This window comes from Molothrus ater, chromosome 20 (genome assembly GCF_012460135.2).
Source record: "Molothrus ater isolate BHLD 08-10-18 breed brown headed cowbird chromosome 20, BPBGC_Mater_1.1, whole genome shotgun sequence".
NCBI classification, from domain to species: domain Eukaryota; kingdom Metazoa; phylum Chordata; class Aves; order Passeriformes; family Icteridae; genus Molothrus; species Molothrus ater.
Genome location: NC_050497.2, coordinates 2,179,588 through 2,206,612, shown reverse-complemented (window position 1 = coordinate 2,206,612; position 27,025 = coordinate 2,179,588). Strand labels below are relative to the sequence as shown.

Genomic DNA, 27,025 nt, shown 5'->3' with positions numbered 1-27,025 from the left:
TTCACAGCCCTCTGTTATCCAGTTCTTGCTGTCTTGGTAGTCAGTTTTTCAGCCTCTTCTTTCTTAATTCAGCACAATTAATGTTCCAGTAGTCTTGATGAATTCCTGAGGCTTTGATAACAAACTTAGAAGCAGGCTGGCTGCACACTATGGCCTAACCCTTGCACATACATTGCAACAGATGAGCTCTTGTAAATCACAAATTTCTCATGGACAAGAGGCAACACCCAACACTTGTGGCTTTCCCTGCACCTCACAGACACCCATGCACTGCCTGGCACGTGGATGCAAACACCACAGGGCTCTCCCTCACAGCTCAGTCCCTCAGGCCACTCACCTGCAGCTGAGCTGCCCACACAGCCACAAGACAGCTGGGTTCCACACAGCCCTTTCTACAAACATTCCTGCAAAAAAAATGATCCAAGAGGCTCAAAGTACAATGGAAAGTACACAACAGACAACACCAAGGCCTTGTCTCTGTCCCTCTCTTGAGCTTTCTTCACCCAGAGTCACTGTGGCCACTACAGGCTCCTTCCCAACCCCACCTGAATCCTGAATCCCAATCCACAAGGGCTCAGCTGGAGCTTTCCCAGCATATTCACTGCAACCCCAGCTCCAGTCATGCTTCCTACACCAGCAGCAAGACCAAAGCAGTGCCACCACTGCCCAACACCAGCTGTGAGCAGGGGGGCACCCATTAAATCCCACCCCAGGCAAGGGGCAGTGGACAGGGACCTCTCAGTCCCACTTTATACAAGGTCCTGAGCAGTGTCACAACAGGACTCATCTTTCCATGCACCTCTCCTGCGAGGACATGCAGCTTCTCTCCGTCACCATCTTCTTTCCATGGCTAAGGATCCTCTTTCACAGCCCACTTTATAATCAGTTTAACAACCCAGCAGCCACAGACAGAAAGTTCTTTCTCTCCATCCTCTCATCTCTCCAGGCCCTTTGTCACATGATAAGCTTGTGGACACTCTGCAGTGTCAGCAGCACAGTCCCAGACACCTCTAAGGTGTCAGATCAGGCTCTGCAGTTGGATGAACAAGGCCTGGAGGATCTCCTGGTGCTGCCAGGTGGTTTTAACTGAGCAGTCCAACACCATCTCCACCAGGGCGAGGCAATTACTCCCTCCTAACCCCCCTGGCAGTGGCTTTGCACCACAGTTCATGACACTGAGCCCTCGTCCCTGAACAAGCTCAGCTTCTGCAGAGCTGACATCCAAGACCAGGTTTGGTCCACACAGAAACCCGGGGAATGAAGAGGAATAAATGGCTGCAGCACCAAGGACCCTGTTTTGCAAAGTCACTTTCCTTGATCCCATCCATATTTCAGCACAGCTCCAACTGAGCCCCATTAATGTAATTGATTTTTAATGGCATTCTCCAAGAAACCATGTGAAGATTTTAACAGGCTATTAGATGGAAATTAAGCCTCACCCAAACCTTCCTCCTGTGGAACAAAGGTTTCCAAAGATGCAGGGGGGCTATTCCATTCCTGCTAATGGATAAGAAGGTTGTTTTGAGGAAAAGGAACACTAATTCTGCATTTTCCAGCCCTCACAGAGGGACACCAGAGGTTTGTTGTTACAAGGAAAGGGTTTCTCATCCTTCCCACACAAGCCAGATCAAAGGGCAGCCCTAGAGGGATCAGAAGCAGAAGTGGTGTTTGATGAGCTGGAGGACTGCCAAGTTTCAAAAAGGAAAAATAAATACAAATTTTGTTTTCTTTCGTCCCCTGGGCACCTTCATGGCAACCAGGCCTCAGCTGATTGCTCAGATGTGGCCTTTGAAACCCAAAGAGCTCTACCTGGCCCCAGGTCACAATTGTGGCTTCAGCACTGCTGGAACCCTGGGGAGGCTTTTGCTGAAGGAAACCTTTACAGCCCCATCCTTCTGTGGAAAGAGGTACCAGCAAAACACTCCCAACTTCTCCCTGCCATTCATGAATCACACCTTTTGAAACTCAACCCATGATTCCAGCATTTCAAAGCCAGGACACCATCCAGAGCAGTGACTGTGCCATGGAGGACATTCCCCTCTCTCCATCCAATGCGGAGCCCCTCGTTTTCACACAAGTTGGTGACAATACTCGTGGACATTTTGACTCAGAGCATGCCACCTCCCCCAAAGGTCCCACCCTGCCTGGGGCTGAGCTCTGCCAGACACCCACAGCTGCAGCTCTGTGTGTGCCACGCCGTGGATTTAACACATTCCCCGTGGAACACGAGCGCTGAGCTCCCTGCAAGAGTCTCCCACTCACTGTGACTGAGCAGCTACAAGAGTTCTAGCTGATGATTTCTAGAAGATGATGCTGTTACCATCTCTTTTACTTCTGATTCAAGTTCCCCACACTTCATTTCAACATTTTTAAAGGCTTATTTTTACTTCTTTTGAGACATTTGAAACTCACTACTTTTCAGGGCTGACAGGCAGCCTCCTTCCCAGTACGTTACAGAGTCAGGAACCAGCACTGCCTTCATTTGTAAAGAGTTGGGAATGTGGAAACAAAGGGAAAAGAAACAGCCTAAAATCCCTTATTAGCCAAAGACATCAGCAGAAGAGAAAAACAGGACCCTCAAAATCCCATGCACTGCCCAGTGTGCCCCAGAAGAGAACCAGAGCTGCATTATCCTGGATCTGCCTCAGGCAGCATTAACTGCTCCCATACTCTCCTGTTCTTTCATGCTTCAAATTAAAACCAGAAATTGGATCATGCCAAGTTTCCTTTGTTCTTTTCACCCTTTGTGAAAGGCAGGGGTTACCATCATTTTGTATCTGTTATAACTGGCTTTAAAGTTGTAACCAGAGAGTGAAAAAAATTGGGTATTTTTTAAAAATAGGCTTGGGGTGGTCCTGTCTGTACAACTGGTAACCAAGTCAAGCATCTCCAAGTCCTCTTTCATTGTACCTATCCAATTTTAGTACTTTATTATTACTACAGAACAAGAAATTCAAAGAAGCTCAGGATTCATCCAGCCAGTCCAGGAGGTAAATTTGGGCCACAGAACTTCAGGAATCTGGAATGCTTCTGCCCAGGAAGTGGGTAAATAAGGCTGAGATTTGGCATCAGAAGACAAGAAAGAAAGGTAACATTTTTCATTTCAGCACATTTCTCAGAGCAGAGATAAGCTGCAGAGATCTGTGATGAGGTTATTCATGTTATCAGCTAAATGGTTTTGAACAGATACAGCATCACTTACTTGGAGCACATGGACATGAACTTCTGAAAATAATGGGATTAAAAAGAAATGTGAGGAGTTTTCTGGAGTTGACTCTGGATCCAGCAGTCCATGTCTTTATCAAGCTGAGACTTCACCTCATCTTTTCTCCAGGCCTGTTTCTAATGACCCTCAGGAAAGGCCTTACCCACCTCCCAGCTGCCAGGAGTGCAGATCCCTTCCCAGTGTGGGAATAACTCCCTGCAACCTCCCACAGCCTTTGGCTGCCACCCCTCTCCCAGCGCTGGAGGCCAGAGAAGCAGCAGAGATTTGTCTTTGGCACTGGGAGGGAGGTTTGTTAATGCTCCTCCCCAGCAGGAGAGCTTTCATGCCTGACTGGTGGCAGCTGGACGAGCTCTCAGCTCTGACTGAAGCCTCATTGAGGACAGGGCCACCCCCTGATCAGATCATTTCACCTGCCAGAATCTTCTCCTGTGTTCCAGATCCTGCAAAGTCGGGCGGCCACAGCTGAGATCCTCCCAAAGCAAGGTCAAGGGGATGTTCCACCATGCAAAGGGAGCAGTGACACCCCTGCAGAACCAGGTCTGAGCCTGCCAGACCTCCCTCCTCACCACAACCAAACCCCCTTTATCACAGTGATATGCACAGTACCAGAAACCACCTGGGATTCATTTCAAATGAGTGCCAATTTTCAACCCCAGATCTTTTCCCACAGCTGAGGCTCACGGGGTTGGAGGGCACACTCAGCTCTGGAGCACTGAAGTTTCTCTCGGAGCTGCAGCAGGAAGATGTTTGATCTTTAAATCAGACATGAAGGGATGAAACAGCAGCACTCCTATTGATGTTGTTCTGTGTCTAAACTGACAAAGTTGTATTACCAGGTCAGGCTGGAACAGGCTGGATCCTGCTCCCGAGCTGTGGCTCCACAGGATTCAGAAAAAATTACAAGATAAAGGAAAGGACAATTATGAAACAGCCTGTTCACATTTCCACCTAACTTATTCCAGGGAGCACCAGGGAAAGGCCTAATCATCCCCCTTCAAAAAAAAAAAACCATTTCCCTTCTGGTGGATCTGAAGATGATCTCAAGGCTTCTTTGGTCTCCAAACCTAAAGCAGCAAATGCTTGTGATGATTTCCATGAGTTAATTACATTTCCATTAGTGAAGAAGTTCTAAAACTTCATTTTCGTCACTGATGTTTTTTGAGTCCTACCAAAATAGATAGGGAAACATGATTTTCTCTCTGCTTTTCTTTATCTATGTCACCCTTATGAGACTTTGCTCTTAATTTTAACTCTCTCAGCCTTTTCACTTCTCCTTAAATGGACATTTCTTCAACACTTTAATCATTTTCACAGCCTTCATCCTAAGCTCCCATGCCCAAACTTTATTTAAGGATGCTGGTTCAGGGTGTTTGAGAGGGGGAAACTGAGCCAAAAGGCTGAAGACTGAACTGTCCTCCTTTTTTAGTTCTTTTTAATTGGAAAATAAGCTGAGAGCCCCAATTCAAGTTCTATTAAGTCCTTTTTGAACCAGAAACAAGCTACATCCAACCAAGTATTTCTGATTATCAGAGTTCTTCAGCACAGAAACATTTTGTAGCCTGAAAAAGTCTCAGTCTTCTCCAAGCAGCTCAGTTTTGTCCTTCACTTCTGTACTTCTACATCATCCCATGGACCATCACGTGCTCCTAAAGCCTCAGTCTGACTCTGCGACCTTCCAGTTGTGCAGAGCCCTACAGGGAATTTGTGTAATGAGGCAAAGGAGGGGAGTCAGCCTTAACCCCTCTGCAGAAACTTCCTTAAGGAACAACCCTCTGCTCACAGATCCCTGGCTGAGAGCAGCCCTCGCCTCTCTGGAGAGCCCCAGGAACAATTTCTATTCCCAGGGAAGCCCAGCACTGCTCCAATCTCTACTTCTGATCCTTTCTTTGCTTAAATCTCACCCAGCCCAGCCTGAACTGACTTGAACTGAGCCAACAGCTAAACCCATTATTGTCTAAAATTGGGTTTAACTCAGGAGTGACCTGAACTTCTTGCTCCAGAGGGAGGCTTTTAAAATGCTGCAGCTGATCACGAGAATCACCTACACAAACACACCCAGCCCTGCAGCCAGCTCAGAAACCAAGACAACTCCAGCACTGACAGAATAAGAATATCCACCAGAAAAGCCTGACCTGTTTCCTGAATGCTCCACCCTGACATCACTGAGCAAATGAGTTTCTTGCATTTATCAATCCAAAACTCATGACAGGGGACTTTTTTGGCCTCCAAAATATGGGGAGATGGAGGAGGGAGGAGACACAATTGTGTCAGACGTGGATTTAACTGATGCTGACCATGCCAAGAGGGAAAGGTTTCTCCTGTGTATTGTTTAGGTGGCCTTTGTGAGGATCAGGGAGTTCTCCAAAGCCTCTAAGCTCACCCCACAGGTTTGGTGTGTGCCACAGGAGGCAGGACTTCCTCAGCCTGAGCTGCTGGGCTTGCCCAGGGTAGAAGAGGAACCTTCCCACAGTCAGGTGTTCATCCAGAGGAGTCATCCTGCCGCCTGACCTCACTCATGTGGGATCCCTTCCTCTGTCCCACCCCCATCAGACCCTTCAGCACAGAGAAGATGCAAGACAGCTGAAGTTAAGCAAAAAAACACGTGGAATTGTGTGGAAAAGCATCTCCAGCTGCTGGTCCTGGGCTTGGCTTGACCTGGAATTCACACATCCTCTGGCTCCAGCTTCCAGCACGGGAGCCTGGCCCTGGCCAGAACATCCTACACAGCTCTTGGGTGGTTCAGCAAGAAAAGAATGGAAAATCAGTTTACAAATCCAAGTTTTCTTGATGTTTTCAGGGAGCCCCAAGGAAGGGAATGGTCTGAGAGCCCCCAAAGCCTTTGGGGTGAGATGTGGATCCAAGGACAGGTGTGCAGACTCACTGTTGGCACTCAGGCTTAGATCACAACTAAAACCAGGCTGGTTTTCCAAATCCTCACCCTTTTCCACAGTCACAGGCAGGTTCTTCTCCCCTGAGATGAGCAGGCACTTTGCCATCCAAAGCTGCTCCCTTGGAACTGGGACACAGCAGCAGAAGCACCATTTGAGAAGCAGGAGTCTGAGGTAACCTGCACCCTCCTCCTCATCTAATTATGGGACAGCACTCAACACCACACACAGCACTTGGGTATTTTGGGCTTGGTGATTTTTTTGCTTGCTTGTTTTTAAACAAGGAAGCATTAAAAATAAGGAAATTAAAGCCCTTTGGAGCTGCAGTTTGATTCACTGGTTTGGGGTGAAATTCCCAGTATCCACACCCAGCTCCAAGAGCAGCTACCAAAGTTTTCCACCTCTAGGTGCTCAGAGGACATGGTTGCCAGGGCAGGATCACACATTAGGAGCAGATCCCCAGGTCCAGAGTCCTCTTCCCACCTGCAGACTCCACAATTGCCTGTGCAGCTGCTTCCCTCACAAGAGACAATATTTCCCTGCCACCCACCTGCCTTTGAGAGCCATAAAAAGCTAAAAATACTGTCTGGACTCTGGACTAATGATCCTGCCTGCCTTTGATAAAGCCCTGGCTGCCATGAGGAGCAACCCTTGCTTTCATTTGGGATGGTCACTTCCACTTGACAGTGGCCCAGCTTCAGAGAGAGGTAAACACCCATAAATATTGTCTGGCAGCCCCTCTTTGTGAGCACAAAGCTTCCAGGAGGCACAAACAGGCACAAAATGTGGAAATGGATACGAGATGGAAACCTGGATGGTTTTGTTTCCTCTCTCTTTAATAGAAAGGGGGGTTGTTTGTGCCTCAACTTCCAGGCTCCTTGTGCTGTTCCATCATTATCCCTTCTCATCCCAGGTATTCGATACCTCACAGTCCCTTTTAATAAAGTAAGAGAGCAGCACATTAATCTCATTATCTGTTTGCCCTTGAGAGGTTCTCTGACCTGAAACGTTTGGTTTGCCACCACCAGAGCAGAGCCAGAGCAGGATAATTTCTGTCAGGGAAGGGCTGTCCCCACCTGCAGCTCCTCTGAGGGGCTGGGACCATCTGCAGCCTTCCTCTAAGCACAGCCCAGAGTCCTCCTCTGCCCAGGAAAGTCTCCTGATTTAGCAGCCAGCCACACAATTACTCACCCACCCGCTTCTCTCAACCTGCCTCCAGCCACCCCCACCAAAATCGATGCAGAAAAGCCACTACAAGCAACAAAAAAAGACACGAGCCCTAATTAACACAGCAAGAGGCTCAGCACGGCCTGGGGCCCCCTTTGCTCAGAGAAACAAGCCCAGAGAGAAAACATGCTCCAGTCCCAAGGAAGCTGCTGCCCACTGGGCAAAAAAGGAAATGGGGACATTTGCCAGATGGGTTTAGAGGCCTCAAATCCTTCTTCCCTGCCCAGTCTTCTCTGAAGGGAATGGCTCCTGCAGCTCCCCAGGAACCCAGACAACCAAGGGGCAGAGGATAGAACAATTTCTGTTCAACCTAGGAGCTCAAACACTCTCCTCCCTCCCAGTTACAAACGCTCTCTGTTTCAAAAATGAAAATTTGGTGTCTTGGCATCCTCCCTTTCTGCCCTCACCCACCAGCCAGAGCACCAGGTAACACCTTACAGGTAAATTCCCTGTGTCTTGTCCACCTGTATCTGATTTAATTTCAGAAGAGGGCCTTTGCTCTTCTGAGCCAGCGAGTGTCCAACCATCACTGGAGCATAAAAAAAAATTGAACACAAGGATCAGCTGCATTAAAATCCATAAAAGCTTTGCTCCTTTCATGACTCATGCACGGTGCTGACAGCACTCGCCCCGAGTCCATCACCACCCTGAGCAAACAGCTCCTTTTCTTTGTGACAGCCAAACAGGACTGAACCTGTTCCTCCTCAAAGTGTCCCTTTTCCCAACTCCTGTTGTTGCTCTGCTTTGCTTTCTAGCACACAAGTGCCAAAATTTCCACATTGGGAAAGCAGAGGAAGATCTGCACTTCCCTGCATCTCCAGTCCCAGAGCTGATAAACAAAACATTGAGCAACCACCTAAAGGGGTGCTGCAGGGCAGCCAAGGGGGCTGATTTCATTTGAATTTCATTTTTCTAATTAGTTCTGTGGTTATTTGCAGGTGGAATATAGAATCAAAGGATCACAGAAAGGTTTGGGTTAGACCTTAAAGCCCACCCAGTGCCACCCTTGCCATGGCAGGGACACCTCCCACTGTCCCAGGCTGCTCCAAGCCCATCCAGCCTGGCCTTGGGCACTGCCAGGGATCCAGGGGCAGCCCCAGCTGCTCTGGGCAACCTCTGACAAGGCCTGCCCACCATCACAGGGAAGGATTTTTCTTCTTAATATCTCATCTAAACCTCCCTTGTGTTTGAAGCCATTTCGTCTTGTTACCCTTGTACACAAAGTACACCAGAGCCAGTCCCAGAGCTCAGATATCCTCATTTGAGGGCCTCTGAAGCACAGGAACATACACATGGAGAGAAAGAAATGCTGGAGCCAAAGCTTCCATAAGTATTTGACAACTTTAAGAATCCCAGCCCTCATCAAGGTGTTTCCTTCTCCAACACTTCCCTGGTCACATCTCCCCCCACACCCTGTCTGGGAGGTACATCCACCTGAAAGGAGCAGATCCGAGGTCCAAACCTGCTGCACAGCCAAGGCTGGGTGGTTCCTGTGCCTCCCACTCTGTCACTCATCCCTGCACCCAAGGCTGCTGCTCCTCAAACACAGCACCAGGAATAGCAGCTCCCACTGCCCACATAGCAGGATGATCCTGGTAACCAGCAACGCTCACATCGAGCATGAGCAGGCCTTTATGCTGTTACTAAATGAGTTGCCTTCCAAATTATTAGCAGCATCAGGAGCTGGGAGCACATTTCTCAGACAATCAAGATAATTCTGGCTTTTGTAATTTGTTCCAGACAGGCTGAGACATCCGTACCCGCGCAGAGACTTTGTGCACATCGTTTGGCAGCTCCGGGGCTGGCACACGCTGTCTCTGCCAGTCCCACCCAGAGATGCAGGCAGCTGATCCAACTGGCTCAAGAAGCCACCAGGACTCTTCGAGAGTGTTTAATCCAGGCTGATTGGAAGCCAAAAGAAATTAATTCTGCTCATAAAGGGCAGAGCACGATCCTGTCAAGCACTCCATTATTTCATAGCGGCCTTTAGCCACTCTTGGTGTTGGACAAACACCACGTGGTTGTGGTCACTCCATGAGGATGTGGCAGAACTGGGGAAGGACCAGAGCAGCAGCAAAGGCCTGTGGTGCACAGAAAAGCCCTCAGGTCAAGGGAGGTTGGGAAGCATAAATCTCTGACTGGGGAAAAGCTGGCATTTCCTAAAGCCATAGGCATGCAGAAAAAGGAATTCTTCTTCAAACATTACTAGAAGGCACCAAGGGGAACCTCAGGTAGCTGGTGATGAAAAAGGGACAAGCAGCTCCTTTCTTGGGGTGTGGAGTTAAACCCTACAGCCCATTATCCATGCTATGGAAACCAAAAGTATAAACAAGCTCCAAAACACAACTGAGGGCAGACCCCAAAGCCCATCATCCATGATATGGAAACCAAAAGTATAAACAAGCTCCAAAACACAACTGAGGGCAGACCCCTTGGACATCACAGTTTAAAAGCCCCTTTTTTCCCTCTGAAAAATGCCAAGACATCCGAATTTTGGGACTCAAAGATCAGTATCATTCTGTCCATGCCTTGTTCCCCATTCTTGCCCTCAGCATACAGCCCTTGACACCAGCTCCATGCAAACCCAGAAATTCTTCAGGCTTTGCATCCAAAACCCAGGAGAAAATCTCTCATGAACTCCAAAAGGAAAAGATCTGAACCCTCCAGGCCCTGAATCCAGGCTCATGGCTCCAGCTGAGGGGACAGCACAAATTTGTTCCCAAAACAACTGTGGATTTCTAAAATTTTCAACCCAAAACACATAGCAACAGAATTAAAAAATCCCTTTGCCTCCACCTTGGAAAAAGTGCATTAAGATCATCCAATCCCAGGCCAACTGAGAAACTGCATTTTTGTGTGATTTAGAGCTACTAATGGGTGATGTCACCACTGGAGCCAGTGCAATCCCACAGAAACATGGAAATAAAATGAGCAGGAGCCATAAAATGTGTGTTTTTCTCCCCAACAGCAACAGGCCCATCCCAGCAGGGGCAGCTTTCATTGAGACTTGTCTACAACTGATGGAGATCACAAGAAATCACCACATAAATCACAGAGGTAACAATATCTCTCAAGGAGAGCACCCTGTTCTTTTCCCAGGCCTTTGTTAAAGCAGATCCACAGGTTTCCTTGGAAGCAAATGAGAAATAGGCACCACAGCATTGCTGGGAAAAGAAAGCAAGGGAGTGTTTTCTGGAACAACAAACCAAAGCCATTTTGGGCCACTATCTGTTAGACTCGAGTTTAGCTCAATAAGATATTGATCCTGGCTGCATGGAACACAGCCTTGATGTATTTCCTGATTAACAAGTTCTGCTGTCTGCTTTTGACAAACAAAATCTCCCTCATTGCAGGTAGATAAAAAATATATTTATCAATAATTCCAGGGTGCAGGCATTGAGTAACCAAAAAAAAAAATAAAATAAAGGGTTGGAAAAAGCAGGTGGGAAGGATTGCTGCATGATCACTGGAATATTTACACAAGGCTAAGTTCAATCAATGCAGAGCCTTCCCCCACAGCCTCCTCCAAAGCACACCCAGACTCTGGCTGGCCTTTTTCCTATGGAAACAGAGAATGAGAGCAGAGCTGCTCTTTGCTTTTCTGGTGCTTAGCTAAAAGCTGAAAATGAGATCAGGTTTTCTGGCATTCACCATTTACCTTAATAAAAACAAGCACTCAGAGGATTAGCAGGTACACAACTCTGTGTGGGGTATCACAGAACGTTTTCATGATCTTTCAAGCTTACACAGAAATAAAAAAAAATAAAAGGAGAGGACTCAAAATCCCTCCATAATATAGAAGATCAATGTAAAACTGAGCTTGGGAGCTGAGCACTGCCTGGGAAACATGAAGTAACATTTTCAAGTAGAAATCTTGCACATATGGCAAAGGAAAGCTTTTGATAGAGTAGCAAAATGATATTTCAAAAACTGATGTCCTACCTATCTATATTTATAAGAACACATTAAGTACTGGCTTAGCACTGTCCTTTTTTATTATTCCCTAATAAATTACAGCTTGATCATTTTTTGAAACACACGGATCCAAGTCTGCCTTCCATGGAAATGAGAATGAAGGTCCCACTTGTGTCACCACCTCACAGCCCACCCCTGGAGGGTCTGTCAGCAGGAAATTTCTCACTCATCAAGCTGACTTTGAAGTCTTGATGCAGAAGCAAGGAGGATTTTGTCTCAAATAAACAGCCCTGCACAGGTTTCCCCTCTCACCTGAGCTCGTGCAGGCAGTGGCACATGAAAGTGTTCTGGCCACTGAAGGAAACCCAAGGAAGAGGAACTCCAGATTTCCAGCACAGCCCCATGGCAACGCAGGAGTGAGCTGAGAACTTAATCATGATCTGGGCAGTGCAGAGCAAAACACACCAGGCTACAGAGAAAACACTAATTCAATGCCCTGTGTGAAGCTGCAGAGCTTTCAGTGCTCCCTCCACCTGGACTAGAAATATTCAGGAAAGCAACAAACCAAGCATGAGTAACTCTGTTATTTTCAGTACCTTCCCCCTAACGCCAAAAATCGGGCACAAGCTCAAGTGCCTTGTTAAATGCAGCCCTCGAATTACAAGGATTAGAGGTCTGGATTTCCTCAGTGGAGATGACTCTTGGGCTTGAAGCTGATGAGTTGAGCCTTTGCCACCCCTGCACTGCTGCCTGGTGGGAAGCCCTTGTACAAGACAATTTCAGCAGGGCCCAGTTGGTGTCACCATTGGAAACAGCAGCGGTGACGTTAACAGGATGGCACTTCAAAGGAACCCGCGGGGCTGCAGATGGCACCGGGGGTCCTTGTTCCAGCTGTCTCATCAAGCTGATATCCCACAATTATTTTCCAGGATCAAACAGTGCTGCAAGCAGCAGCTCCCACGGCACCGGGGAGACGCCGCTCGTTCCAGGGGGATCCCGCGGCCGCTTCGGCTGCGACGCTTGGAATGTGTCAGTTGTAAAATAAAACCAACAAACTCTGGAGTCTTGTGTTTATGGAGGGAAAAAAAAATAATAATAATAAAAGGAATTCAAGCCATGCCTAGACAATATGGCTGGGATTCAGAAAAGCTTTTCTGTGGAGCCTGGACTTTAGGTAGAGAATCACTGGAGTCAGCTGAATTCCAGCATATAGTGGAATGCTTTGCTGTAGGATAAATTCAGCCAAAGCCAAAGTCCTTTCCAGAATCAGGGCCTTGATTTTATATTTTTTAAACACAAACAATGATGTGGAGCTAACTAGGAATCAGAACAGAGCGTCAGTGAGAATAATTGCAGCATCTGTGCTAATTCTCTTTTCATCCTGGTACCCCCTGCTTCTAAGTATGGAAATCTGATTCTCCTTGTGCTTCCACTGAAGTTTCTATTGATTAAATACCCAGCCCCAGCAGCAGGAGAATCAAGCCCTGAATATTTATTCTCTTCCTCTTAATACATCAAGAATTCCCTTTGGCCTCTCAAGTGCTGTATCACAGGGTGCCATGAATGCAAATGGAATTACAGTGATCATGTAGCTAATGAATACATTTGTATACGTATGCAAGCACTTCCCTACTCCACACCACCACCAGGAGCAGGGAATATCCACACACACAGGCAGGCAAGGTGTGGGAAAGGATGGATATGGGAAGCACATCAATAGCAGGAGCCAGGCTGCAGTTTCTGGGGAGAAATGAACTGAAATCCTTCCAAGACGAAGGCTGCAAGCTCAGGACCTCACGCAGACCTTTGGATCGTTTCCTCTGAAGCTTTAAAGCCCAATTTGTAGACTAGAAGTGTTCATGTTTATGTTTTCATTATCCACCAGCATCACCCTCTATTTATATAAATAGACAGAAACTGCTGCAATGCATAATGTAAAATATTGTCAGCATTTCCAAGGGAGAGATCAGTGATATCATCTCAAAGCAGGGTACAAAATGCACACGTAACCTTTTCACCTCCATCCTTAATAAGACATTTTGAATTCTTTTCAAACACCTTTGAATTCTTTTGAGAAAAGTTATTTTATAAGGGAATGAATTCATTCCTGCAGAAACTTGGCTGATTTCAGAGTTGTAACAGCTTAAAACCAGGATGCATTTAATTTGTTAGCACTCTCCATGTTGACTTCTAAAGTCATCCTGTAACGTCCGAAAATAAATTGATTTAAATCAGGTTCAAGTACCAGTGGCAATTAGAACCAGCAAAGTCACAGAAATGTCAGGAGGTGTCTGGATCAGACACACACTGGAATATCTACAAAGAAATATCCTCAAAACCACTTTTGAGTTGGTTCAAATGCTTGGCAAGTGACTCATTCAGCACAAGAGCCATTCTTTGGATTTACTACAGCCAGAAATGCAGGATTTTAGTGCTACTCCACTCCAGTCAATCCCAGCCCAACCCAGAGCAAACAAACACCACAAATGAGGGTGAGAGCCCTGTTAAGCTCAGGGGGAGAGGAGGTCACCTACCCTGTGAGGACCACGACAAAATCCATCACGTTCCAGCCGTTGCGCAGGTAAGAGCCTTTGTGAAAAACAAAGCCCAGAGCGATGATTTTGATACCAGCTTCAAAACAAAATATTCCAATAAAGTACGGCTCAGTGTCATCCTGGAAAAGAAGGGAAATGAAAGGAGTCAAGGAGATATCCATGTTCCTGCTGTGATAAGCAGTCCTCTAAACAGCTACAGGCAGCAACTTCACACCTTTTCCATTCTTTGAACAGAGCTGAAATTAAAGGTTTAAATTTGTTGGGAGTAAGATCACAGAGGATTTTCATTATTGTTTCTCTGAAATGAATTTTCTTTACAAATTGGCAATCCTATTGGCCTTCATCCTGATGGTTTCACACCACACTCTCCACCTTTACAGAATGTTCTGGAGGGAATTTTGATGTGGAAATTTTGCTCTAAGGGTATATTGAAATTAGAGATGACAGGTTTCTGCAGTTATTGGCATGGAAAATGTTCCACAACTCATCCAGGAGCCTGAAACAAGAGGGTGTCTTGGGGAGCAACAGTCAGCCACAGCAAGCCTGACTGCACTGACAGAAAATTATTTATTTATCATTTATTCCATCAGTTCTTTCTTTGCTCCTTCTCCTCCATTTAATCAATTTTCACAGCTGCAGCCTCATTTGTTTTCCTTTCACTGGGGATGTGGTTCAGGGAGAAATCCCCAACCCCTCCCATGAACAGCAGGAGCAGCAAGATTTGTGTCTGGGGTCCATGGTACAGACTAACATTTCCCTTGGGATTGCAGATTCGTGTCCTTGCTCACTACACTGAAAAACAAGCTCGGTCTCTACAGTTTTACTAAACCTTTCATTCCATCTCTGCACGAGATCTCTCAGGATTAGACTTTATAGACTGGAGTTTCAACACAAATTCAGTGCCAAATGGGAGCATTCACATTTGGAAGGAAGATTTGGGCAAGAAATGAGAACAAAGCAAGATGTAAAAGTAATGGGCATCACTTTCAAGAACTTGTTCATCAGCTTTGGCACCAATAACCAATTTCCAAATGTGCCTTAGATCCTGGTTTGCAGTTGACTTCAGTGGAAGTAGAGCAGCCCTACCCAAATAAGAAGCAAACTTCCACACTGAGAGATTAGAAATGTCTTTTCCAGTGGCTTTGGCATTTCTGGCCACCAGAACCAAAGAGCTGAGGCATAATTGTTTCTATTTTGCAATTCTCCCAATGACAATAGGGGATTGGTTGTTCTCTGATGGAAAAAAAGCAGGAATGTTGAGGCTTGTGGCCCCAGAACCAGGGAAGAAGCAGGTTTGACACAAGCCCAGCAACTCCTGCCCAGCTCTGGCACAGACCCACACTTCAGGACAGCACTTGCTCCAGAAATTGAGACTTTCACCCCCAAAAGTTGGGTCTGTTCAGTCTTGAGAGGTGATGCTGAGAGGGGCCCTCAGCCCTAGGTGTCCCTCTGTGTCCCTGTCTGTCCCTGTGTCCCCCTGTCTGTCCCTGTGTGCAGAGGTCAGAGCAGGCCCAGGCTCTGCTCCAGGCCCAGCCATGGCCCCAGAGCCACAGGCAGGGCCTGAGCTCAGCAATTCCCCTGCCCAGGAGGCAGAACTGCTGCCCTGGGCAGTGCCCAGCCCTGAGCAGAGCCCAGGGAGGCTCTGGGGTCTCCCTGACCAGGAACATTCCAGAACCATCATCCCTGTGCCCTGGGGTGGCCCTGCTGGAGCAGGGAGGTGGCACCATGACCCCACTGTGGTCCCCTCAAGCTGACCCATGCTAGGATCTGTAATGTGGCAGCATAGCCCTCCCAAGGAGGCTGGGCTGGACATGACCCAGCTCAGCAAGTCCAGCAGAGAGCTCCAATCTCTGAGGATGCCTCCAAGCTGCTGGAAAACACAACCCCTGGAGAAGTTTTCCATCAGCTGCTGTTTGAGTTCCCCATGTCCCTACACACCTCAGTGGGAACAGCTCTTCCACCATTCCACCTTTCACCCCCTGTTACCTCTATTCCCCTGCACCTTTCTGACCTCACAGCCCCAGCAGCTCCACCTGCCCTGTCCCAGTGTGAGGTGACAGTCACCTGCAGAGATACTCACAGGTGCTGCCTGGCCAGCAAAACAGAGCAGGGGCCTGTTAAAGGGCACTGGGCCCCTGGCTGAAATGGAGAGCAGAAAATGAAAACCCAGCCCCCAAACTGCCTTCCTCTCCAGCCAAGGAGGGCTGTGCACAAGCAGCAGCACCTCCAAGCCCTCTGTCCCTCACCAATGCTGCTCAGAGGACACAGGAGCCACCCCTGCCCGACCTCCAGCTGCCCCTCTCAGAGCTGTTTACCCACAGAGAATCAGGAACAAAGGCCACCAGACCTTTTGTGACCTTCAACAGAAATCCTACAATACACATCTTCTTCCAGCAGCTGCTCGACAGTGAGAGCTGGAGGCATCCCAGGGCTCCAACCCAGCACAGAAAAGAGGGAAGAAGGGGTCAGAAAGGGGTCAAAAGTCATCCTAATTCCAGAAGAAGTTCCTTACAACTCCTCATGGATACAGGAGCCCTCTGACAGCCCAATCCACCTGCTCCTCAACAGCTCCAGGTAATGTCTGCACACAAAGGCCTCCCAGCCCATCCCAAATCCCCATCCCACAACTACTCATGTGCCTCTAAAAATAGCTCTTCTAAGACACACAAAAAAAGCTACCTTTACCCACATCCACTCCTCCACATTACTCCCTCACTTCCTTGAAGCCTGGTATCTACTCCAGGCTCTGCTCAATCTAGGTCAGGTGCCTGGTGATTACAGCTCCCAGCTTTAAAGAGCCAGGCTCCAGGTACTCCAGGGTTTGATGGGATGTGCTCTTCCCAAAGCTAGGGCTACACAGAGCTCTTAGGAAGTGGGTCAGGAGTTTTTGTCAGCTTCTAGGGAAGCAGGAAGCCTTGTAGATGGATTTGGGTATTTATTACAAAGAGAAACTCTCATCTGTAGGGTTGGCAGGGAGTAGCTGAGGAAATAAGAGGCAAAAGAAAGAAAGTCTTTTCTAAAGCCTGCCTAAATTTACACTGACTCAGCCCAAGAATCAGGGCAGTGACAACAAGATGAAAAGTAAAATTTATGCCCCTCTAGGGAGATGTTGTCTTATATATTACAACAGTTCTATTAGCATTATAGGTTGTCTTATACATCAAGAGTTCTGTTGTCTTAGGTTGCCTTATATATCAAGAGTGCAAGGATTCCATAGCTCCAGAGTTTCATACCTCCTCAATGTTTCCTGTAGGCAGCTCCTTTAAGCACTGACTGTTCTTGGTCCTTGCAGCAGCCATCCGACTTCTCTGACTCCTTTTATGCCACTTGTTCTTATTGGCTACAGGTGTTGCCTGTTATCATCAGGCCTGCTCCTAATCTTCAGTAATAGGGACCAGCTGCAACTCGTTGGGGGATAAGATTACATTCTACATTACCTTCATTTACCCATACTGTGTCCTCCTACAGGGAGAGGTCCTGCAGCTGACAAAAAAAAGGATTTGTCTGACTGTGTGTGATGGAAGGAGGGAAGGACGTGGCTGAATGCCCTGTGCAGCACTGAAATGGCCCTGCCTCAGCTCAGAGTCCCTGCTGGGACACCCTGAAACCCCTTCAGACCCAAGGCTGTGGCCCTGCTCGGGTTCCAGAGGGGCAGAGCAGGTGATGATGAGGATCCCTGCGCGTACTTGGAAGGAGGGCAGAGAATCTGGGCAGCAGCCAGAGCTGTGCCAGCAAGTTGTTTGCTGTGGACACAGCAGAGCTTGAGGCTGGGCCAAACACACATTTAATCAATATGTTTCTGATCAGAAACAACTTCTGAGTCTGGAAAGTCATTACCATCCCTACTTCACGTCCTAGTGTCTTTCCTTGGCCTTCAGATGTGACAGCCTGGAGAGGTTTGGGTGTGAAAGGCCTTGTTCATGCAAAGGTTAATATGAGCAGCTCACACATTACTGCTCTAAGTGCCTGTGGATGGGAGAAAGCATTCAATCCATTAGTAAATTGCCAGAGCTGTCACAGAGCTGAAAATGTGGGAAAAGTGATGTTCTGTCCTCACCTCCAAAACACCCAGGGGAGCCAAACACGCCGAGCCTGCAGAGAATATCCCACAGCCCCTCTGGTGTGGAAGAGGCTTTTACAGCAATTTCTTAGAGCCAGAGAGAAGTTTGATAAGAGGAGCCACGTTCACCCGGGGAAGAATTTCTACCAAGGTCATTGACACAGAAACCAAGAAAGAAAGAAGGAGAAATAAGAGAAACCTGCAACTGCCTGTTCCAATGAGCACTTTGTTTATCTTTCCTGACCAATGAGTAAAGTGTAAACTGATGAGTTTTGTAAGAGTGTATAAAAATCATGCATGCTAGAATAAAAACAGTTTGAAAATGGAGTGTGTTGCTTTGTGTTGTCTCCATCTCAACTATGACACTCTGGTGCCTCCCAACAGGGCCTGCCCCAGGGAAGGGCAGGGCAGAAAAGAGATTTCCTGTCCTGCAAGTTCTGGAATCATCACTGTCCTTCTGAGAGAGGTCTCCTGAGCTCCTCATGGGAAACTGAGCAATCAGGAAGGAGACAGGGAGGGAAGGAGGTCTTGGTGTGGACAGGCAAGAGCCTCATGAGCAAGGTACCCACGAGGCCACTGGGGGCTGGGATGGGAAGTTCCCATTCCCACATTTGGAGCTCTCACCACCAGGCTCTGGGCTGCTCAGAACAGCTCCCTCAGCATCTCTGCAGCTGCATCACCCCTGTGTGTACAAACAATGCAATATCCTTTGGGGCACAGGGAGGCTGACTGGGTGGAGATGGACAGGGGCAGACCTGTTCCACTGGACAATTCCTGGTGGAGATGGACAGGGGCAAAGCTGCTCCACTGGACAATTCCTGGTGGAGATGGACAGGGGCAGACCTGTTCCACTGGACAATTCCTGGTGGAGATGGACAGGGGCAAAGCTGCTCCACTGGACAATTCCTGGTGGAGATGGACAGGGGCAGACCTGTTCCACTGGACAATTCCTGGTGGAGATGGACAGGGGCAAAGCTGCTCCACTGGACAATTCCTGGTGGAGATGGACAGGGGCAAAGCTGCTCCACTGGACAATTCCTGGTGGAGATGGACAGGGGCAGACCTGTTCCACTGGACAATTCCTGGTGGAGATGGACAGGGGCAAAGCTGCTCCACTGGACAATTCCTGGTGGGAGGGAAACATTCCCAGCATCCAGAGCATGTGAGACTTCCAGCTCAGAGCAGGAAAGAGCCTCGGGGTAGGTCAGTCTGCTGCTGGTAGGAGAATGAGTTTGTTCCTCGTTTGATGATCGAGGACCTGAGCCAGTCCCCCAGTTCACCACTAAATGCTCTGATCACCAGACTGGGGCTTTCTCAGAGCCCTGATTTTGACCAGAATTTCCAGCCCAGAGCCAAATAATGCTTTTCTGTGCATTCTGAGAGTTCTCCTAAGCCAGACACTCCAAATCTTGGAATACTGCACATGTACTCAGTTATCCTGTCTGACAATTACAGGAGCACAGAAAACAGCCCAGTGAGACTGCACTGCAGGATTATATCCTGGGTCTTGGGGAGATAAATAGAGGAAATTTTGATTAAAAGACAAAAATAATTAAAATGTTTGCATGGGCTCCTCCCCATTTTTCCTCAGCTTTAACAATCCAATAATCATTTTTTTTTTCTTTGTTTCTGTGGAACAAATTATCTGGGCAACTTCAGTTTTCCTTCAACAACTCTGCCAACATGTCCCAGTCACAAAAGGCTTGCAATGTGTTCCTCATATCCTTAATATCTGATTAACTCTTGACTGATGATCTCCAATTTGGAGATTTTAATGAAACCAGGAGAAAAAAAAATAACAGCCATATCCATTAACCATTGCCCAAAAAAAGACCAATTCCATTCCTTATTGCTAAAGACAGCAATAAAGCACCTGCTGTTCTGCATAGACTTGGAATTTGGCTGAACAAACCTGAAAATGTATAGGAAATATATGGGAACATTTCCCCACTGTGGTTTAACACAGATTTGTAGCATTTTCGATGAAACAACTTCCAGTTTATAGAAATAACAGGGGAATTCTGAAGAGGTTTCACTTTGAAAACTAGAACACAGTTTTTCTTGCTCACAATGCTTATTCTTTCCAGCTTATGTTGAAAATAAAAAGTATTTCATGACTTGTAAAGATTCTCAGTGTTACTCTATGAAAAATCACTTTGTACTTCAGAGTTCCAAATCTGCTGTAGTTAAAATGGCTTCAGGATATCTGGATCAAACATAAGGGTGCTTGGGACAAAAATGAGGGCTTAATTCTTCCTTCCTCTCTGAGGCAGAGCCAACAGGGCAGAGATTGTGCATTGAACTCACTCAGCTCTCTCACACTGCTCGGTGGCAATGCCAGTGCCCCCCTTTGGAATGATTTAGGCAGGATCTGAAGATGTGTGTGCTGTAAAATGGAATTAATACACTGGGAAAAGGACAATAAAATGCCTCTAGGATGCCCTTATAAATCGAGGGATACAGAGAAACATAAAACCAACATGAACCAAAGGATTGCCAAGCCAGAACATCCCTGAAACTGCTTTTCCTTTTGTTTATAGCCATGGAAGGCACTTCCCCAGCTCAGTCCTGGCTCTGAACCTGTGCTTTGGTCACACCCCCAGGCTGGCCTTGCCAACCAACCCCAAAGCACACAAAGACAGGTTTAATGGCAGAAAGATCTACATACAATCACTGATTTATTTTATCCTCGTGTCCTCTTAATTAAAAATAATTCCAATAGAGAGAGAAAGCAAGCCTTGTGCAGGAGGGCAGGCAGCAGGGGTGGATCCATTTCCAAACCAGCACCAAACTCTGACCCTGACTGTCCAGATTCCTCACAAACACACTTTTTCCTGCTTCTGGAGAATGAGATTCTGAGAGTTGCCCACTGGCATGGGCCATCCTTGGGAACTGCAGCAAGCACTATTCAGAGGCTCTCGTTTCTGGCAGCAAGCCTAATGTTATCTTTGTTTGCATAATATAGCATCTACATGGAAAACACATATGGATCCCTATTTCCCCATCCTTTGAACATGCAGGAAGAATGCATTTAGGCATGCAAGACGTTCCAGATCATTAAAAGTAGAGGAGAGTAAAAGGAGAAAAATCAAACCAAGAATTACACAGTTTTCCTCCTGTGATGATAAATGAGAGAATTATTTTGAAGCTATTCTTCTATTTTCTTTTGAAATAAGGTAATTGGACTCATTACCATAAAGCCTGCGGGTAAATTATTTTTCTCTGTAAGCTGGTTGCATTTTTTTTGGAAAGGAAGTGTAATCATCTGAACACAAAGTTTTCTTTGAAGGATCTGTGCTGTGGCAGGAAGAGACACACAAATCCTAAAAGGTTACTCTGTTCTACCACTCCCTGGGAAAATTAAAATTACACAGAAGTTCATTTGATTCCAAAGATAATTCTAAGCATTCCTCAGCTCCTTCCTGTCCTGGTTTAGAGGCAACCTAAGTTTGAAGCCCTTCTGATCATAAGACAAGGTTCAGCTCTCTCCCGTGGCTGGGCAGGGCTGGCTGGAGTGATGAAGCATTCTTGTGCAGATGGGATTGGGAGGGGACAATTATCCTTGCTGTGACTGATTTTTTCTGATTGTCAGATCAGTGCCTGTCTGTTTACATGTGGATCTTTAAAATAGATCCAAACACTAGATCCAGACACTTCCAACACCCAGTGGCCGACTGCTTTTTTGTATTAGACCAGGAAAATAAAAAAAGAAAATGAATGAATGCAACTCACCAATCTCTCTGACATCGGTGTCTTGTCTCCATCCGGCAAATGTTGTTCCAGAGCCAGCACAATACAATTGGCTATGATTGTAGCTAAAATCATGTATTCAAATGGAGTGGGGACCAGAAGTTAAAGAAGACACTGGACAATATGAGAAGAACCCCATCCAAATCCTGTTTGTACCCACAGAGTTGCATTAATTGAGCATTTTAAGGTTTCTCATATTTTTTTAAGCCATTTGGTCTCCTTGACTTCCTCGGTTCTTTCTGGGGTTTGTTTGGAAGAGAAGAAGGAAATTGGCACTTCTCTTCTGTAAGAGTCAGAGACTCACACAAGCTGAGCTGCTCAAGGAATCTGGGAGCAAGAAAGCAAAAGGTCAAACGGAAATAAAAAACTATTACTATGTATTGATTTTCAAAGAGATTGATAAACTAAATTGCCTCCAAATAGATTATACAATTAAACACCATCTGCTGAATTTTTCTTCAGAAACATTTAACTTCAGCACATGGTGCAAATAAGTGATGGGCACAAAAAGTTCAATTCGGAGTACCTACCCAGGTCTAAAACATGAATTACTGCTCAAATTGCAATGCCCACTCTCAGTGAGGAAAAAACCCTCAGCGCCCTTTTGGGATGTAGGAGGGAAGTGGGGAGGGAAAAGAATCCAAATCCAGCACCAGGTCCCCCTTGTTTTTAGCCACCATCTCCCACCCTGAGCTGTGCCGAGCCCCAGCTCTCCCAGGGTGGAGCCGTGCCACGGGCAGGCAGCGGGGCCGAGGGCAGGAGATGGCTCCGATCAGCACCGAGGGAGATGGAACCAGAGCATGGGATGACCAGAGCATGGGGAGATGGACCCAGCACCACGGGGAGATGGAACCAGAGCATGGAGAGATGGACCCAGACCATGGGGAGATGGACTCAGAACCGTGGGGAGATGGAACCAGAGCATGGGGAGATGGACCCAGCACCGTGGGGAGATGGAGAGATGGGCTCAGCACTGTGGAGAGATGGACCCAGAGCATGGAGAGAATGGAACCAGCACCACGGAGAGATGGGATCAGCACTACGGAGAGCTGAGCTCAGCACCACCGGGAAATGGACCCAGACCATGGAAAGCTGGGCTCAGCATCATGGAGAGATGGACCCAGACCATGAGAGAGATGGAACCAGCACCACGGGGAGAATGGAACCAGACCATGGAGAGATGGACCCAGCCATGGGGAGATGGAACCAGCACCATGGGGAGATGGAACCAGCACCACGGGGAGATGGTCCCAGCACCATGGGGAGATGGGCTCAGCACCATGGAGAGATGGGCCCAGCACCGTGGAGAGCTGGGCTCAGCACCGTGGGGAGATGGACTCAGGACCGTGGAGAGATGGACCAAGGACCATGGAGAGTTGGGATCAGCACCATGGGGAGATGGACCCAGGACTGTGGAAAGCTGGGCTCAGGACCATGGAGAGATGGACTCAGCACCATGGAGAGATGGGATCAGCACCGCAGGGAGATGGACCCAACGATGTGGGGAGATGGACCCAGCACCGCGGAGAGCTCAGCTCAGCACCATGGGGAGCTCCTCTGAGCGCAGCAGAGAGCTCGGCTCAGCACCAGGGACAGCGCCGAGCCGCGCCGCAGACACAACACCCTGGAGGGCTCCGCTCAGCGCCCGAAGAGCTCGATTTGGCAGCATGGAGAGATTGGTTCAGCATCGCGGGGACCTCAGCTCAGCACCTTGGTCAGCCTGGCTCAGCATCACCATCACCCTGGCTTAGCACCACAATGAGCTCAGCTCAGCACCGCCGTCAGCTCGGCTCAGCGCTGTGGCCAGCCTGGCTTCAGAACCGTGGTCAGCACAGCTCAACACCGCGATAAGCTCATCCCAGCACCGTGGTCAGCTCAGCTCAGCTCAGCTCAGCACTGTGGCCAGTCTGGCTTCAGAACCGTGGTCAGCTCAGCTCAACACGGTGATAATCTCATCCCAGCACTGTGCTCAGCTCAGCACCACCATCAGCTCAGCTCAAGCACTATGGTCAGCCCAAATACAGAACCGTGGTCAGCTCGGCCCAGCACCGTGGCCAGCCCGGTTTCAGCACCGTGGTCAGCCTGGTTTCAGCACCGTGCCCAGCCCGGTTTCAGCACCGTGCCCAGCCTGGTTTCAGCACTGTGGCCAGCCCGGTTTCAGCACCGTGGCCAGCCCAGTTTCAGCACCGTGGCCAGCCCGGTTTCAGCCCCGTGGCCAGCCCGGTTTCAGCCTGGTTTCAGCACCGTGGCCAGCCCAGTTTCAGCACCGTGGCCAGCCCGGTTTTAGCACCGTGGTCAGCCCTGTTTCAGCCTGGTTTCAGCACCGTGGTCAGCTCAAGCCGACCCCGCGGACAGCGCCCGGCCCCGCCCGGCCCCGCCGCTCCGGCGCGGGGAAGCGCCGGTGCCTCCGCCGGTCCCGCCGGCTCCGCAGCACTGGGGGTCCCCTCCCCACATCCCCGGAAAGATGCAGCCGAATCGCGCAAGAGGCAAGGGAGGGGAAGCCTGAGTCTACCTGCACAGTTAAGGCGATGCTCTGCCTGCCACAGGGGGTTTGGGGCTTGTTTATCCAGACTTAAATGCAGGGAAGGAGAACTGGATGAGGAAATGCAGCAATAGCTGAGATTGTATAATATGGACCAAGATCAATACGTGTTTGTGTGTGTTCAGAGAGAAGGGAAGTGCATTGGCTCCACTGGTGTATTTTTCCTGTTAGCCCCTCAGGAAGTGAAAACTGGGGAAGTCTAAGCAGGAGCTGGCCTGTGTGGCAACTGAAAGTGTTGCTAGGAGGCTGGGAGGAGGCCGTGCTGCTGTTAGCTGGGGATTAATAGGGGTGTGATATGAAATGAAAAGAAAACAACCGGCTCCCCTGAGACCCCCAGTGTAAAGCACTCCTGTACACACACACAAAATCTGCTCCCTGGGAGCCTCAGCCTGCTCCCCTCTGCTCCCAGCTTACAACCATGGTTCCGAGCAAAGCCCCCTTCTCACTGCAGCTCACTTGGCCTGGGAGCTGGGTCTCAGACAGAAAGCATCTGCCCCTTTCACAATACAGCAGATGATCCCTCTCCCCACTTACTGCCTCCTTCTGCCACAAGGCTTTGCTAATTTTAATTTTTTTTTTCGTGCAGCCTAAGCTTAGGCTATGCACCTAATCGAAGTGCCATGATTCATGTTGATTCAAATGGATTCCGGAGGGGATGTGCTAAAACCGAGCTGCAATGATTGCATTCCTGGGATTTACCTGGGCTCTCAACGTCCCCTACTACCAATGCAGCTTCAATGCTAAGGTGTCACCATTTTTATCCCACATTCCTTCTTCTATTCACAGGAAGACAGAAGAGTTGAAAGGCTCCAAGATGGAAATAAAAATCAGGATTCACGGGCACGAATCTCACAGAACCTGACTTGAATTGTAGGAAATGTCAATCCATGCACCTGTACATCTCACCCCTAGAGACACCCTGACATGGCTTACACACACCCCGGCATCAAGCACACCAAAAGGACCCTCGGTGCTCCCACAGAAGCAATTCCCTGATTCCCTGATTATTCCCATATTCCCACTGCCACAGCCATGCATCATGTCGGGCACCCGGCTGCCGGCACACACACCCATGGCACAGCCCGATCCCACCGTCTGCAGCAGCAGCAGACACTCTCCCTGCGCTGCCTGGAGGGGTCTCTGCCCCTCAGCCTCCCTCTCCCCCTCCCCACCTTCCCCCCGTGCCCACACAGCCTCCCTGAAAGGATATGGCCACTCTGTTATTCGCTTGGCGTATTTCCGTATAACATTATCTTCACTGAAGATGAAGAGGGATCTGTTGACTGTGAAGCAGTTCTGTTTGACAGGGATGGGGTTGTAGAGAGCCATAGTCCTGGCTCTCTGAGCCATCGTCTGTTTATACATCCTTTGGCCGGCTTGGGGGCCACCTTGCCGGCTGCTCCCTCTTCCAGCCCCGGCCGGCCCTCCACCTCCATAGCGGGTTGGCAGATCATCCCCAAACCGAGCCATCCTCGCAGTGCACGGAGCCGGGCGCTACAATCCAAACTGGCAGCCGAGGCGAGAGGAAGACGCATCACAGCGCGCAGCACTTCTCCCTCCGGGGGCTTCAGTTGCGGGATCGGGATCAATCGCGGCAAAAATAGATCGATATATAATAAAACAAAAAATATCCCTTTTCCTTCCTCCACCCCCTGCGCTTCCCCGCCGCTGTGGCTGCCCGGGGGTAGGAGGAAGGCTCCGGGGCTCCGCTCACCTCCCCGCACAGGTGGCGTCTCTCCGGCCCGACCTCATGGCCGGGGCGGCGCGGGGTGGCCGCGGTGGCCGCGGTCCCTTCGGCCACGGGGCGCTGGGCTGGGAAGGGGCTGCGCTGCTGCCGTGCCCGCCGCGGGAGCGCTCCGCCGTGCCCAGCCCAGCCCGGCACGGCTCCGGCACGGCCCGGCCCCGCCGCATGTGATGCCCGGAGCCAATCGGCCGCCGCGGCTCCGCCCGCTCCAGTCACCGGCACCGGGGGGCGGGCGGGGAGAGAGGAGGGAGGATGGAGCCGGCCCGGCCCGGCCGCCGCCGCCCACCCCGGTAAATACGGCGGAGCCGCGGCCACTCCCCGGGGAAGGAGGGCTCGATCCCCCGCCCCTGCGCTGCGCTCCGCGGGCGCGCAGAGCCCCGGCCGGGGGTGCTGCTGCTCCGATGGGTGGGGGGCACAGGCGAGGCAGCCCCCGCGCCTGCGCGCCGCCGCCCAGATGTGCGCTGCCCAGATGTGCGCTGCCCAGATGTGCTCTGCCCAGCTGCTGCCCCCACGGGTGCCCCGAGGCGCGGTGCGGGCAGCGCTGGGCAGCGCAGCTCCCGTCACCTCGGTGCCCCCAGAACCCCGAGGATAGCGGGGGAGTCACAGTAAAAAATGGGGTTCGGGGCTCGGGGGGGGCTCAGCCGGCAGCCCCCGGGGGCTCGGGGCCGGGCACGGGCGGGTGCGGGGCGGGGGATGCGGTGCCCGCAGCGCTCCCGGCGCCGGGCACGGGCGGGGATGTGCGGCACGGGCTGGCTGCGAGCAGAGCTGCGCCCTTGTGCACAACTTACTTTGTTTCTCCTTGGTTTGAATGACTCCTGCAGAGCGCTGGATACCTTTAATCCTGTATTTATGGATGAAATCCTTTAATCCTGTTTATTCCAACACCCTCTGTTGCTCCCCTCCAGCACAAGTCAGAGAGATAACTCCTCCTTGTTCCTGGAGCGCCGCACGGCAACAGACACTGCAGTAGCTGGCGAGGAAATGCTTTTGCATTTTAGGCTAAATTTGGGGTAGAAACTATAAACTTTGAGAAAAGACCCCTCGGAGAAGTCAGGGCTGTCAACAGGGGGACATTTTCACTTCCTCCACAGCAAGGAAAGCCTGGACTCTGCCGCTAA

The 27,025-nt window shown here is 49.4% G+C and overlaps 1 protein-coding gene across 8 annotated transcripts in view; it reads right to left on the bottom strand.

Annotated features, from left to right (window-relative positions):
* CACNA1B (calcium voltage-gated channel subunit alpha1 B) overlaps positions 1–26,047 on the bottom strand; it is a 330,224-nt gene extending 304,177 nt beyond the window's left edge. For 7 of the 8 annotated variants that reach the window (XM_054516959.1, XM_054516961.1, XM_054516960.1 and 4 more), the window contains exons 1-2: positions 21,604–21,704; positions 13,791–13,930 (exon numbers count right to left, since the gene is read on the bottom strand). In XM_054516959.1, the coding sequence (XP_054372934.1) occupies positions 13,791–13,930; positions 21,604–21,696 (233 nt within the window). In that variant the 5' untranslated portion in view covers positions 21,697–21,704. Of the gene's footprint in view, positions 1–13,790; positions 13,931–21,603; positions 21,710–25,373 lie in introns of those variants that run through there. The other variant, XM_054516966.1, reaches the window with a different exon arrangement.
* Between the last annotated feature and the right edge of the window lie 978 nt (positions 26,048–27,025).